The 14,257-nt window shown below is 41.8% G+C and overlaps 3 protein-coding genes and 1 long non-coding RNA gene across 6 annotated transcripts; 3 read left to right on the top strand and 1 right to left on the bottom strand.

Annotated features, from left to right (window-relative positions):
• Positions 1 to 152: 152 nt before the first annotated feature.
• LOC107304929 lies at positions 153 to 3,113 on the top strand. Of its 3 annotated transcripts, none has more exons than XR_005812451.1 (7): positions 153 to 275; positions 1,095 to 1,186; positions 1,350 to 1,401; positions 1,482 to 1,860; positions 2,118 to 2,249; positions 2,333 to 2,402; positions 2,886 to 3,113. It is a non-coding gene; the product is annotated as an uncharacterized LOC107304929 (long non-coding RNA). The 3 variants fall into 3 exon arrangements; XR_005812450.1 differs by having other exon boundaries at positions 1,475 to 1,860; XR_001550980.2 differs by having other exon boundaries at positions 1,350 to 1,860.
• On the bottom strand, positions 1,546 to 3,758 carry LOC102702132 (NAC domain-containing protein 71-like). The gene is made up of 3 exons (XM_006661453.3): positions 3,271 to 3,758; positions 2,861 to 3,144; positions 1,546 to 1,869 (listed from the first exon to the last, which is right to left on the bottom strand). The coding sequence occupies exons 1-3, from the start codon at positions 3,728 to 3,730 to the stop codon at positions 1,564 to 1,566; spliced, it is 1,050 nt and encodes a 349-aa protein (XP_006661516.2). The 5' UTR covers positions 3,731 to 3,758; the 3' UTR covers positions 1,546 to 1,563.
• A 2,591-nt stretch (positions 3,759 to 6,349) lies between these two features.
• Positions 6,350 to 7,635, top strand: LOC102701857 (cocosin 1-like). The gene is made up of 2 exons (XM_040527865.1): positions 6,350 to 7,333; positions 7,439 to 7,635. Exons 1-2 carry the CDS (start codon positions 6,411 to 6,413, stop codon positions 7,554 to 7,556), a joined length of 1,041 nt encoding a protein of 346 aa, XP_040383799.1. The 5' UTR covers positions 6,350 to 6,410; the 3' UTR covers positions 7,557 to 7,635.
• Positions 7,636 to 10,159: 2,524 nt separating this feature from the next.
• LOC102701579 (SRSF protein kinase 1) lies at positions 10,160 to 13,654 on the top strand. Its single transcript, XM_006661452.2, has 4 exons — positions 10,160 to 10,363; positions 10,851 to 11,639; positions 12,710 to 12,757; positions 12,828 to 13,654. The coding sequence occupies exons 1-4, from the start codon at positions 10,163 to 10,165 to the stop codon at positions 13,053 to 13,055; spliced, it is 1,266 nt and encodes a 421-aa protein (XP_006661515.1). The 5' UTR covers positions 10,160 to 10,162; the 3' UTR covers positions 13,056 to 13,654.
• The last annotated feature ends 603 nt before the right edge of the window (positions 13,655 to 14,257 follow it).

Below are 14,257 nucleotides of genomic sequence, written 5' to 3'. Positions count from 1 at the left end.
TCTCCAGCACTACAATGACAATGAGGCTTGTAAAGAGCCTGCAAGTAGTCTTATCTAATTCTACAGGAAAAGATAGTCATCTCCTTCAGATGCATGTGGTCTAAAGCAAATTTGTTGCTAAATGTAGATTTGCAATTACTTTGTAGTTGATATTCCCATGGAGACGGTGAAGTGGTTCAAAGGTCCTGCTACGTCCACGATTGACCTGCTGGGCATTCTGAAGAATTCAGAGGGAACACGCTTGAAGTAAGATTCACAATGAAGACTTCTATAAGGTAAATGCTGAACTTTAATTTTACTTCTGTGGTACTAGAGAGATCTGACTCTAGTAAAGATGACTCCACATTGCATTTCTTTTGCCGAAATATACATAAAAGTGGTTCTTCACCATGTGATGAAAGGAAATGCTATTGCAGCTCTTCTACTATATTTTGTGAAAAACACTTCCCTAGACTTCCAGGTACAAAGCTGCTCCGAGCTTTACATTGATTGACTTAGGATGGATCCTGAATTTCTGATTGGCATTCCAGGGTTACTGCTATGTGTTAACAGCGTGTGGTAGCTTCTGATCTTGCTTGTGAAATTAGTATTCCTTGAAAACTTTTGTGAATTTAATAGTTTAAGCTTCTTTATCACTACCATGGTTTGCATTGCTTATGTATTTAGTGGAAACTATTTTATTTAGGCCACACTTACCGAATATAGTTCTCTGCATGCAATACTATTAATTTTAAATATTGTTACTGCAAATAGGTTTCAGCATTTGCAGAAATGTTTGAAATAACAACTTGATTTATTTTTCAGATATATTTGATGAAATTTGAAAATATGACCTGGTGTTTCTTCTGGAAACTTTGCAAAATCAAAATAGAATTGGGTATTAGTTCTCCGCATTGACTCTTCACTAAAGCTATAGACTTGTATCTCCATGACCAAACCTATTGCTGATGAATATGTATGCATATGCAACCATATGTATGCATATGCATATACACGTCTCAACTCTCAACCAGTTATATCATGCATGGATCTCAATAACATAGTGAAGAAGTTCTCCCATGAGATACAACTAATGAAGATGCCTTTGTTTTCAGTGTCTTATGCATGTACTAAGACAATCATATCAAGGACAGACGCTACATCTGGAGTGGATAAATACACCTTCAGCAATCATCTGGTACAACAGGTATACTTTTGTTCAGTTTTCATTGATAATGTATACAAGCACAAAACAACTATGCAATGGCATAGCTTCACTCTTTTCTTTCAAAGAAGAAAAGAAACATCAAAATGCTGACTGTTCCTATATATGATCATAATTATAATCCTCCTTATGAACTCAACTCCAGGAAGGACTCCAACAACCTTCAGGCATTAGTCCTCCAACTCCAGCAATACGCTGTAAGTTGAAAACCAAAAGGATAGCTTATTGTTGCTTAATCTTACACCTTGAAGACTCCATACTTATTAATAGCCAGCAGCAGCACAAAAAAGAACGGAAAAAATAGTTATCAGGAGAGGATGATGATCCAGCACATGAGCAAAAGCTGCCCTGGCTTCTCATCAGCCAGCGAGGGCGACGCAGGAGGTGCTCTCCTCGGCACCGTCGGCGGTGCTGGAGCACCAGGCATCGTCGGAGATGAACTGCATCCAAGAGTCGTCCTTGTCGGGATCGTCCTCGGCGTCGGCGCCGGAGGTCGAACCGACAGGCACGTCCGGCGACGGTGTCTCGTACTGCTCCTGGCCGCCGCTGGCGAGCAGCTGCTGGCAGGCACCCTCCAGCAACGCCATGCTGCATTGGCCCTGCAGCTCCTCCACCTCGCTGCAGATCGCGTTCTTCTTGAAGACTCGGCATAGCGCGTAAGTGTCCTGATCATAAGGGGAAAAAAAATCTCCATTAACATATGATTCTTGATCTTTCTAAAAGTTTATGCACAAACTGTCACACTGATGCATGATTTCTCTATACCTAGCTATCTTTATGATTTTTTTTTGTTTATAGATTCATGTGCGATCTTTTAGAAATCAATTGGTATTTGGTTTGAGCAAAACAAGCTACAAGGTCCTTTAGCAATTGTAACACTAGTGCCATAATGGTGCTCTATTCTTCTTATTAGGAAAGAGGTATGTTAATAAGAGAGAATTAAAGAAGACGGCCCAGTAGGAAGGGCAGGATGCGAGTATGATGATGGATTCAGCATGGAATAAAGTGGAAAGCAAGGCGACACCGACTTGCATGGCCATGAGAGGTAAGAGGCTGGAGATCGAGAAGCTTGGTCTTGCTTTGTCTTTGCGCTTTAATGTCTCATGATCAATGCACAGCCCTATGCAGATCAGTGTCTGCTCATCCCAGGATAAAGGGAGGATTAGTTGTAAAACACACCAAGGAATGCAGTAATCAGGTATTATTAATACTGTTTAGACCCCGGCTTTGTGTTTCTCTGGTCAGTAGGACTACAAATTTGTCTCATGCACTGGAGTATATATACCATAAAGCAAAGAGATACTGCTATACTTCTGGTACCAGTAGTCCAGTACAGTACTTGGTAGTTAATACTTACACCGCCGTACTGATGCAACAAAGTTATTTTAACCCATCCCAGAAATTCTTTTTTCTTTTCTTTGTCAAGGGCAAAAGAAAGGGATCAAGTTCTCAAAGCCCTAGCTAGCCAACCTAGCTTATAGATGACCAGCCAATTAACAGTTTTCCAAGCAATCTAGCGGGCTAGGATCGTTGCCCTATGATAGCGATCACGAGTTCACGACTGATCATGAGTGAAATATCCAGAGATATTTATGATCCAGAAAATATATGTCCACATATAATTGATAAATTGATTGAGGTATAAATGTGATTAACCTGGATGGGCATGGTGTCCTCGCAGTCCTTGTCGTCGAGGCGGTACTCGTGCATGACCCAGTCGGTGCGGACGCCCTGCGGCGCGCGGCCGCGGTAGTAGACGAGCGTCTTCTTCATGCCGATGGAGCGGCCGCCGTGCTGGTGCACCACCCGCCGGTCCTTCCCCGTCGACTTCCAGTACCCGGCCCTCGTCGCCCGGTTCGTCCTGAACCCGTTCGGGTACTTCCTGTCCCGTGGCCCGAAGAAATACCACTCCGGGTCCCTGCTCGGTAAGAACGACTTTTCTGCAACCATGGAACCGTACATCTCATGTGATCGATCGATCAGAATGTTCAATTGTTCATTGATCACAGTATATATATTTGCAGGATCGTTGATCGATCGACTGAATATGTATATATGTTGCTTACCTGCGAGCTCCCATGGCTCGCACTTGTAGAGGTCTACTTCCGGGATGATGTCGAGCTCGATCTTGAGCCCGTGGATCTTCCTCTTGAGGTAGTAGTTCACCAGCTCCTCGTCGGTCGGGTGGAACCGGAATCCCGGTGGGAGCCCCACCGGCGCCATGAGCGACGATGTCGGCGACTGCCGACACGGCCTCTGCAGCTTGCGGGTCTTCTCCGGCGCCGGCGGCTTTGCACAAAGACACCTTGCTTCTTCTGCGCTGCTGCTGCGGCCTTTCCCAGCTGCTGCTGCTGCCAACCCCCTTATAAGTAGGTTTTTCATGGCAGCTGCTGGGGTAGAAGGCACAGTGGTAGGGACGGTCGACATAGTCATCCCTCCCACAAGATTTCGGTCGATCGGATGGCCAACTTTAGCCCCTCTTTTGCAGATTCCCTCACCCTCACAAGAAGCTTGAACCTTTACCATCTCTCTCTCACACACAGTTCTACTGACTACTCTAGCTAAGCTCTCTCCAACCCCTGGCTTGATCAAAATATAACCTGCCCCTGATCGACCATAGTGAACCAATGGGGTTAAAATCCGCCCATGGCTTAGCTATGTAAAGGATACACCCTATATCTAGACCTTATCTTGGTTTTATATGAATTAACAATTGTTCTACCTTAAAAGTTAAAGCACTTCTACCAATGTACCATGCTTGCCGGTTTTATGTGTGTAAGTGTAACGCACATATCCATGGATATCAAAATTTAGATATCATTTATGATTGTGTATCTTGATATAGACGCATATAGCTTGAAGGTTTTTTTACCAATTAAATCTTGGGAACAAAATTAATTTCTATATGTATATCATCGAAACCGAAACCGTCGACGGTTTGATAGTTAAAATATGATGGACGGCTTCACCACCTAATATATTAGGTGTGTATATGTTGGTTTCCAAATTTGGATATGTTTTATGCTCTAATATGGAGTAAACAAATGTATATTCTGTTAGTTTTTTATATACTTAAAAAGTATCTTGAGGTATCACATTTTTAGGTAAAAATTTAGTATCTCGAGGTATATTGTAATATTTATTAAGGATGGTAAAAAACACTTTTGCTATGTATAGTGAAATTACTAGGCTGTATTAAAATAAATAAATAAATTAATGTAGGTTAGGCTACATTGTTTAACTCATGGTATTTCACAATTCCCTCCATGCATGCATAGTAACGATACCGTATGGTTGCACAGAAATTTTTGGTATTGGAATGTTATTTCCGTATTGCTAAGCATTATTAAAAATTATGCACTGCATGACAAAAAGCAAAAGAGAAACTAAAGAAATAGAAGAAATAATAGTGGGAAAAATATCTTTAGATGTCTTGAGTGAGAAGAGGATACAGAAGAGCTTTGCTGTCACAGCCTAGCTTTGGTGTGCGCCATGCATGCATCAGCTTTTCCTTTACTCCATAAGTTTTCCTCACCTTTCAATCGACCGTGCCATGTACAAATGCCAGTGATGATCGATCAGGGAAAGGAGATTATGCCCACAGAAAATGCGAATTCAGCCTAGGGGCTATCAGGGCCATCATTTGGTTATTTTAAAGATAAAAAATAAAATGACATATTTACAAACAAAAAATAATTTATGAATAAAAATTTTATATACGTGTAATATAAAAGCTAAGACTGAAAAATAAATTATAATCAAAGTCCCAAATTTAAAAGTTTCTTGTAATTCTTCAAGAGTAGAAGTTAGAATCTGAGATGAGGATCTGGGAGGCTGGGTGCGAAAGGTCAGCGCCATGGACTCTAGAGTCGAGTTGTGAGCCAATTTCATCTATAATAACTAAACTATCTTTCCACTTCTATTTATAGGTTAAATTTTAAAATTTTAAACTTAAATCTAGAGTTGATTTTGTTTTTCTAATCAGTTTATTCTTTAAACTTTTCTTTCATATCGCTAAGAACGCGTATATAAAAGTTTTATTCCAAAATATTTTTCATTTGCAAATATATTATTTTGCTTTTTTCATCAAAAAGCCAAACTATGGCCACTAAGTTTTAAAAAATGATTACAGTGTAAAAAATAATCTAGACACTAGATACCGGTCCAGCCATTTAAAACCAATATATTAATAAGAGTAAATTTCATAAAACTATAGGTATTGTGACCAAATTATCACATAACTATATATTTAAGGTGATCTATCACAAATATACAGCTCATAAACTACATATTTATTGTTTGACATCCCAAAAGCACAGATTTAATGGTGAAACTACCAGAGAACCACATGTTTTAGAGCTCCACTATTATTATTTTTAAGTTATAAAGTTGTAATTTTGGGACAAAGTTGATGTTAAATTTGTAGTTTTATGATACAATACATTAAATCTATAGTTTTGTGAATAAAAGATGTAAAATCTTTAGTTTTTGGATCCATTAAATTTGTAGTTTTGTAATAGTTTGATCAAACTATTTATAATTTTGTAAAATTTACTCTATTGATAATTTTCGATCAAAAGATGTGTGTTTAGACAACCAGATCCTGTTGAAACGACAGCACCACAAGCTGAAGCAAAATTGGATGGAACTTCGTGAACGAACACCAAGAGTCTCAGTTGAGTTCTGAAAACAACTTTGCAGTTCACCAACATCTTTAAAAGGTCAACTCCTAGATCTCTAGCAACCGCTCAGCGCCACGTTGCATGGAAATTAATTAGGATTCACACTGTTGCAACTATTGAAAGTTGAAACAAGTCACATATGAAGTCAGAAATGGAGTACTGGTTAAGAAGTAGCCTACGTTAGCAATACAATGTGAACCGTCAGCTCTTCAGTAGCCGGATCAACCCAAAAATCGTTTGTAAAATGATCAGATCTGCTTTGCCATTGCCATATGCCGAATGATTTGGCCTGTTTTTTTGGAGCTTTTCATCGATCAAATTTGCATTTTGGTCGATCGTGCACACGGCACCGGCCTATAACGGCGGAGACGTGAAGAGTCGGCTAATCGACGATGGCCACACATTTGCCTATAAAATTGCAACCTCTCCTCCTCGCGTTGGTCATAGCGTACGCACGTAGCGCTGATCAGCCAAGAACGAGTTCAGATTCTTCTTTCTTGCTGCGATTGTTTTTTATTCGAGATATGGCGGCGACTGACGTGTTCGTCAAGGCCGGCAAGCCGCTCGTCGAGAACGAGGCCGGGTCGTACCTCGCCTGGTCCGGCAAGGACCAGCCGGCCGTCGCCGGGGAGAAGCTCGGGTGCGGGCTGCTTGTCTTGAAGCCCCTCGGCTTCGTGCTGCCGCACTACGCCGACTCCGGCAAGTTCGGCTACGTTCTTGGCGGCAGCGCGGTGATCGGTGTTCTCCCCGTGGGGGTGGACGCCAGGGAGAGGGTGGTGCGGCTCGAGGCCGGCGATGTCATCGCCGTGCGCGCCGGGGAGGTCACGTGGTGGTACAACGACGCGGATAACGGTGGTGAGGATGTCACCATCGTGTTCGAGGGTGACACGGCGGGCGCCGTCAGCCCCGGCGACATCTCGTACTTCATCCTCGCCGGCGGGATGGGCGTCTTGGGAGGCCTCGACGCCGGCCTCCTCGCCACGGCGTCGGGGCTGACGCCGGAGCAGGCAGCCACCGCCTTCCGGAGCCAACCGGCCGCGCTGCTCACCAAGCTGAGCCGCAAGCTGGACGGCGTCCGCCCACGCGAGCACGACAGGCACGGTCTCGTCGTGAACGCCGCGCGTGTGCCGGCGGACAGCGCCGGGACGAAGACGGTCACCGCCGCGCACCTGTCGTCGCTTGGCCAGCTCGGGTTCAGCGTCGGCCTCTCGCGTCTCGAGGCCGGCGCCGTGCGCGGACCCTGGGCCCTCCGCGACGCCGCGGCGCAGGCGGTGTACGTCGCCCGGGGAAGCGGGCGCGTCCAGATCGCCGGCGCCGGCGGCGCGTCGACGCAGCTGGACGGGAAGGTCGCGGCGGGGAAACTGCTCGTCGTGCCCCGGTACGCCGGGGCGCTCGTGGCCGCGGACGCCGGCGGCATGGAGATGGTGTCGCTGATCAAAAGCCCTAGGTAATTGACCAGACGATCGAGGAGCGCATGCATGCATTCGTGACACGTGAGTCGCGTCATATATATTATCATAGTTTTTAAGTTAGACCTCGCTGTGTCATGCAGGCCGGAGGTGGAGCACTTCGCCGGGAAAGGCTCGGTGCTCGGCGGCCAGACGCCGGCGATCGTGCAGGCGGCGCTCAATGTGTCGCCGGAGTTGGTGGAGCAGCTCGGGACCAAGTGAGCAAATTAAAAGCAAGCGCTGGATAGCCTGGATTTGATATCTAGCATGTCTGGTTGTCAACATATGACACGCTAAGGGGGTGTTTGGAAGCATGTTCGAACACTTAATTATAAATAGTATAGGTAAACTATTAATAAAATTTATCTATAATCTTGGACTAATTTGAGAGACGAATCTATTGAATCTAATTATCCATAATTAGCCTGTACTGCTACAGTAAATATGTCCTAATTATGAATTAATTAGGCTTGAAAAAATTGTCACGCGAATTAGCTCACATTTATGTAATTAGTTTTATAAGTAGTCCATATTTAATATTTATAATAAATGGCCAAATATCTAATGTGATACTAAAAAGTTTTAGTTAATTTAATTATGTGGCAGTGTTACACGGTTGCCGCTAGCTCCAGTACTATATATTCAATCTCGAGTTCTGGACTAATTAAATAAATAATCGAAACTACGTATAGTACTAGGCTCGCGCCGGGTTGAGAATTATGGTCGTTTTGGATAACAATATTGTTTTATAAATTAATAGATAATCTTGATTATCTATTAAAATATACATAATAATTAGGTATTTGTCGTTATTAAAGTACACTTTATGGCTCATCTACACATATCCACTTACTCTCATGCCCTCACTCATACCTTATTTATTAAGAGGTATTATGCTCCCTCCGTCCTCAAATGTTCAAATGTTTAACGTAGTTGATTTTTTAATACACGTTCGACCATTCCTTTTATTTTTTTTAAACATGTAAAGCTATATATATATGCATAAAATTATAATTGATAATAAATGAAATGATATAAAAATAATTAATAATTATGTAAATTTTTTAAATAAGATGAATGGTCAAACGTGCATAAAAAAAATCAACGGCGTCGAACATTTAGAGACGATTTAGGAACGTAGGTAGTATTTTTTCTTCTCAATTTTAGTTACTACTAGACAACCTATATATGCTTCCATTTAGCATGTAGATATTAATACTCACTTTACTACGGCTATGTTATTGTAGTGATAATGGAGAATGATCTTTCTCTATGTAATGATATAAACAACCGTAATTAACTTCTGCAATATTGAAAAAATCTAATTTAAAAGTACGAGATAAAAACCATCTGAAAACCGAGGACGCAGCATACTTGTCTCACTGAACGACTTGACGGTTATCCGTTACGCTTCCTTTCAGTTCTAGGCATTGATGGCGTTGTCCCTGAAAAACGTTTTCGAACGCAGAAGTCACCTCACCTAGCCGTAGCGGGCCCAAGGCCCTGACAAGCGCAAACGTGCCGCAATCAGTGCGACCGGCCCATCGCCACTCACCCACTCAGTCACGGCCCACTTGAAACGTCGCAAAATGTAACGCGTTTTTTTATATGAAATCGTATATATGTCATGCTGGTCCACGTGTCATTGACTTATGTGAATTTCATATGTTATTGAGATACCAGTGACATATCTCTTACTTTATAAAATTATCATGACATGGTTATAAATTTCTCTTTTTTGCTACTCGTCTTATTAAAAAAATTATATAATTATTAAATATTTTTATATCATCTTATTTATTGTTAAATATACTTTTATACATATATATATATAGCTTTATATTTTTATAAAAATTAAATAAAACAAACAGTCAAACATGTATCAAAAAGTCAACTTGTATTTAGGGACGGAGATATTATATATAAACTTATGTCAAGTATTTAGGGACGGAGATATTATATATAAACTTCTCATAGTTTGGACTTTCAAATATAGCTAGTATCACACAATCAATACGAAAATCATAAAAATCTCATCAGAAAAAAAAAGAGTTGATTAGCGCGCCGCTGACGAGTGGCCCTCGTGATCAGCGGACCCACACCGCCACACGTCGGTGAAACAAGGTAGTAATTTAAATTGAACACTGGTGGTGTTTGGAACAAGAATTTATTTTTAGTTTCTTCTCCTATCAAATGTTTAAACGTTTATTATAAATAGTAAACATAGTCTATAAAAAATTCATATATAATCTTGGACTAATTTGGGAGACGGATCTAATAAGCCTAATTAATCCATGATTAGCCTATGTAATGCTACAATAAACATGCTCTAATCATGGATTAATTAGGTTTAAAAAATTCGTCTAGCGAATTAGCACTTATTTATAAAATTAGTTTTTTTATTAGTCTATATTTAATACTTCAAATTAGTGTCCAAACATCCGATGTGACATGGAGCTAAAAAGTTTAGCCCCGTCTAAACAACCCCGCACACCTTCCAGATAAAAAAGCTGCCGCGGATTGATTATACGTGGAGTGATTAGGGAGGTAATTAGCATCCAATCAATTCCTAATTGCGCTGTGATTAGCATTAACCACACCGGAGGTGAGGTGAGGTGGCGGTGGCGGAAGAACGGTCACCTCTCTCTTCTCTTCTTTTCTTCCCCCGATCCAGCGGGTGGTGGTGATATCGCGATTGGCGAATCCCCCACGTTTAAAAAGGCAAGCCCAGCCTAGCCTCCCTCCCTGTTGCTCTCCTCCTCCTCGTCCTCCTCGCCGCCGCCGGAGAAGGGGGTTCAAATCCGGTGGAGGAGGTAGTAGGTTGGTCGATGGCGTTTCTCGGGAACGGCTACTGCTCGTCGGGGTCGGAGGGGGAGGACGAGGACGAGGGGGTGGAGGGGTACCGGAAGGGAGGCTACCACGCCGCCAGGCCCGGCGACCGGTTCGCCGGCGGGAGGTTCGTCGCGCAGCGGAAGCTCGGGTGGGGGAACTTCTCCACCGTCTGGCTCGCGTACGACACCCTCCTCAGCGTACGCCCTCTCTCGCGTCCCTTTCTCCTCTCGTGCTTTCCGTCTCTTTCTCTTGCTTTTTTTTTTCCTCCTCTTTGCCTGTTCTTTGGGTGATTTTGCCCACTTGATTCTCGGTTGGTTCGGTAACTTCGGTTGCTTTTAGATTTTGGAAAATTCGGTGGAGGTAGTTGGAACTTGGAAGCTTTGCTTGTATCTGAAACTGTTGTCTCCTTTCTCCTGTTCCATCGATTGATTTGCGCCTGATTTCTCTTCTTCTTAGGTACATATTTCAGGGAAAAAACTTTGCAGCCATCTGTTTTCTTATGATGAGAAAAAAAAAGAGAAAATTTTCATACATCGAAATTGCTTGTCTTGTTTCAACCGTACGCGTAATATTTCGATTTCGTACAAAAAAATGTTATTTTTACCATCAGAAACATAGCCTTTTTATGTGCAGCCAATACATTATGAGTTCTTAATTTGAGTATTGCGAATCCAAATTTTGCAGAGATTTGTCGCGCTCAAGATTCAGAAGAGCGCGAGGGATTACGCACAAGCGGCACTCCACGAGATAGAGCTATTGTCGGCAATAGCCAAAGGCGACCCAACGAATTCCAAGAACGTCGTGCAATTGCTGGACCATTTCAAGCATGCTGGCCCAAACGGACAGCATGTTTGCCTGGTCACCGAGTTCCTTGGTGACAGCTTGCTAAGATTGATACGGTACAACCGGAATAAGGGCATTGGTCTGAACAGAGTCAAGGAAATTTGCCGATCAGTGTTGGTCGGTCTTGATTACTTGCACAGAGAGCTTGGCATCATCCACACGGATTTGAAGCCGGAGAATGTTCTTCTTGTGTCAACAATAAACCCATCGAAGGACCCAGTGCGCTCTGGGTTCACACCGATTCTTGAGAGAGCTGTGAGCAACCAGTACAGCGGGTCAGTAATTAGTTTCAGTGAAAAGATGCTTAAGATGCGGGCAAGACGAGCTGTTGCAAAGATTTCACAGAGGAGGGTGTCTCTTGGTGGAGTTGCAGCAGAGATGGAGAAGGAGAGGAGCCTGGATGGTATTAGCTTGAAGTGCAAGATTGTTGATTTTGGGAATGCCTGCTGGGGAAGTCAGCAGCTTGCTGGTGAAATACAGACAAGACAGTACAGAGCTCCTGAGGTTATCATTGGTGCCAGTTACTCATATTCTGCTGATATGTGGTCATTTGCTTGCATGGCCTTTGAGCTTGCAACCGGTGAAGTGCTGTTTGCTCCCAATATATGTCAGGGCTGTAGTGAAGATGAGGTAAGAAACTGCGATTTATGCTGTTCATTTTAGCATGGTTTTGCTTATGCTAGATTATTTCAATATTTCCCAAAGTCATGTATCAGTATATTCCTGCTTGTCTGGGCATGCAAATACACATCACTATGCTACATAATCCCTTGCAACATTCAACACACTAAAGATTAACAAAATGCTTTTAAAAGTATCTGTGTAGTGTCTTGGGCCACTTCATCAAACAAATGTGCAAGCTGCTATCATGATAGATGCACCCAACCTGACAAGCACCAACCTCACTACTGAATCTTTAGGAAAATGAAATAAGAAGTGAATGGGTCCACTCTCTTACTCGTACTATTCAAATGAACTTTCATGTGAATCTGCGGCAGTTGAAGGACATCATGTGATGTTGCTATTTGAGCAGTTTTTATCATATTGAAAAAGTCACTTTCATTTTGGCATCCATTTCCAATGAAAAGTGATGAACCTATAGAGCGTTTCACATAAAAGGTACCAGACAGTGTAGGGCTGTTGTGCAGTTTAAACTGCATCATAACATAAATACTGGCACAATTTGATCTCTGCTGCTATTATACTGAAGGAAAAACATTTTTTATCATCCTGCAAAGTTGCATTCATTTTGGCATCCATAAAAGGCACCAGTCAGTATAGGACTCTTCTGCAGTGGAAACTGCATGTTAACATAATATACTGGCACAAATTGACTGTGCTTTTATTGTGCTAAAGGAAAAACAGTTTGAAAATGTCCTCTGTTCTGATTGTGTTAAATTCATACTTATGAAAAGAAAATATAACTGACTGAATTCCTCTCGCCAGATACTACACTGCTGCATATAAAGTACTATGATCCTTGCCTTATGAAAAGTAATTGCAGCTAAAACATATGTATTGCCTGCATGATTGCTCTGTTTAAGTGAAATATTGTGCCTACGTTAGATGATAGTCTGACACATTGATGCACATGAACTAACTAATCAGTTAACTTCAGTACTTCTTACTTGGCTATAAAATTTACTGGTATGTGTATTATAGTCAATCCATCACCTGATCATATTCTATCTCCTTTGTAGGATCACTTGGCTCAGATGATGGAAACCCTTGGAAAGATGCCTAAGAAGGTTTGACAAGTTCCCTCTGTACTGAATCTTGATGTATTAAGTTTTCTCTAATCCTGCTGTTGTGTTTCAGATTGCTAGTTCAGGTAATCGTTCAAAGGATTACTTTGATCGGCATGGAGATTTAAAAAGGATCAGAAGGCTGAAGTTCTGGCCTCTAGAACGTGTACTCGTTCAGAGATACAATTTCACTGAACCTGACGCCCACAGTTTCGCTGATTTTCTTCGTTCAATTCTAGATTTTACTCCAGAAAACAGACCGACGGCTGCAGATTGCTTGAAGCACCAATGGCTAAACTGATTTGACAATACTGTTACTTCGGAAATCTAACAAGTAGAAGCTTGGTTATCAGTTACTCGTTTGACTGAGAATGCAGAGAATTGTGGCCTTGGTTCTTTGCCTTCTGATATCTGGGAGAGCTCGGTTTTCTGATGCAGCTCAGTTTTCATAGTGCAAACAGTAGACACCCTCACCATCTGGATAGCAAATGGGTATCATCAGAGTGATGTTTGAGCTTTAGTTTATTTCTATTTATGAAATGCTTGATCATGTATTTGGACGTAGCAAAATTTCTACTAGTGTGTTTTGGGTGTGGAGCTAATGACATGCTAATTGGTGTCAGCATGTACGTTTGCCTGAATTCTGTCGGCTGTGCCTCATGTTGATAACTTGATATAAGATGTAGCGTTTGCTAATCTGATCTGGGCCATCTGGCCACCAAACTTTTTATCTTTTGGTTGAGAAAGAACAGTTCAGTGCAGCCGTGCATCTAATCTTTATGCTCAGTGGATTCTGTGCTGTAAAGCTGCTTACTGGTTCAGAGGTAGCGTGCTTCATTGCAGTTTGCTTGCTACTACCGTTTTATCGGTGATTCGAGCTGTAACCTGATCGTAGTCCTGTACACGTTATATGCTTTTTGCTGTGCTGTATAAGCATAGTATTGAGAAAATTATATATCTTACATATATAATACTTGTGCTGTTTGCCGAGGAGTTTAAATATGAAATAGAAAACACTTTAATTGGTGGATCTGCAAGTGAGTTTCAAATATAAACATGTACTATAGAGTTTTACTCAAACCCGTTGAAAATCTGGTCGAATTTTTTATCCGAGATACCAACTAACTAAAAAATGTAATGGTACGTGAATAAAAAAAAAGGACCAACGTACAAGTTAACGTGTTTCATCCTGTTACGAGTAACTATGTAAACTACTCCTATGCGAGCAAACCGATAAATATTAAGATTGTACGCATGAAAAATAGTATGTATAAAACTGTTGCAAAGCGTAAATTCATAGCATCAAAATGTTGACATATTTCAAAATCGTATCACAACTAGTAGCCATCACACATTTAGTTTATGACGCTATATGTAAAATATTCAAAACATATTAGTGAGCATGGCTTTGTGGAAAACCATATCTGTGCCATCGCGAGGAGGAAAAAAATAAACATTTGTGGGGTTGAAGATGAGCATTTTGATGGGATGGATGGGAAGCTA

This window comes from Oryza brachyantha, chromosome 9 (assembly GCF_000231095.2).
Source record: "Oryza brachyantha chromosome 9, ObraRS2, whole genome shotgun sequence".
In the NCBI taxonomy this organism is placed as follows: Eukaryota; Viridiplantae; Streptophyta; class Magnoliopsida; order Poales; family Poaceae; genus Oryza; species Oryza brachyantha.
Note: the sequence above shows the minus strand (reverse complement) of the source record. Positions and strands in the feature narration are given on the sequence as shown.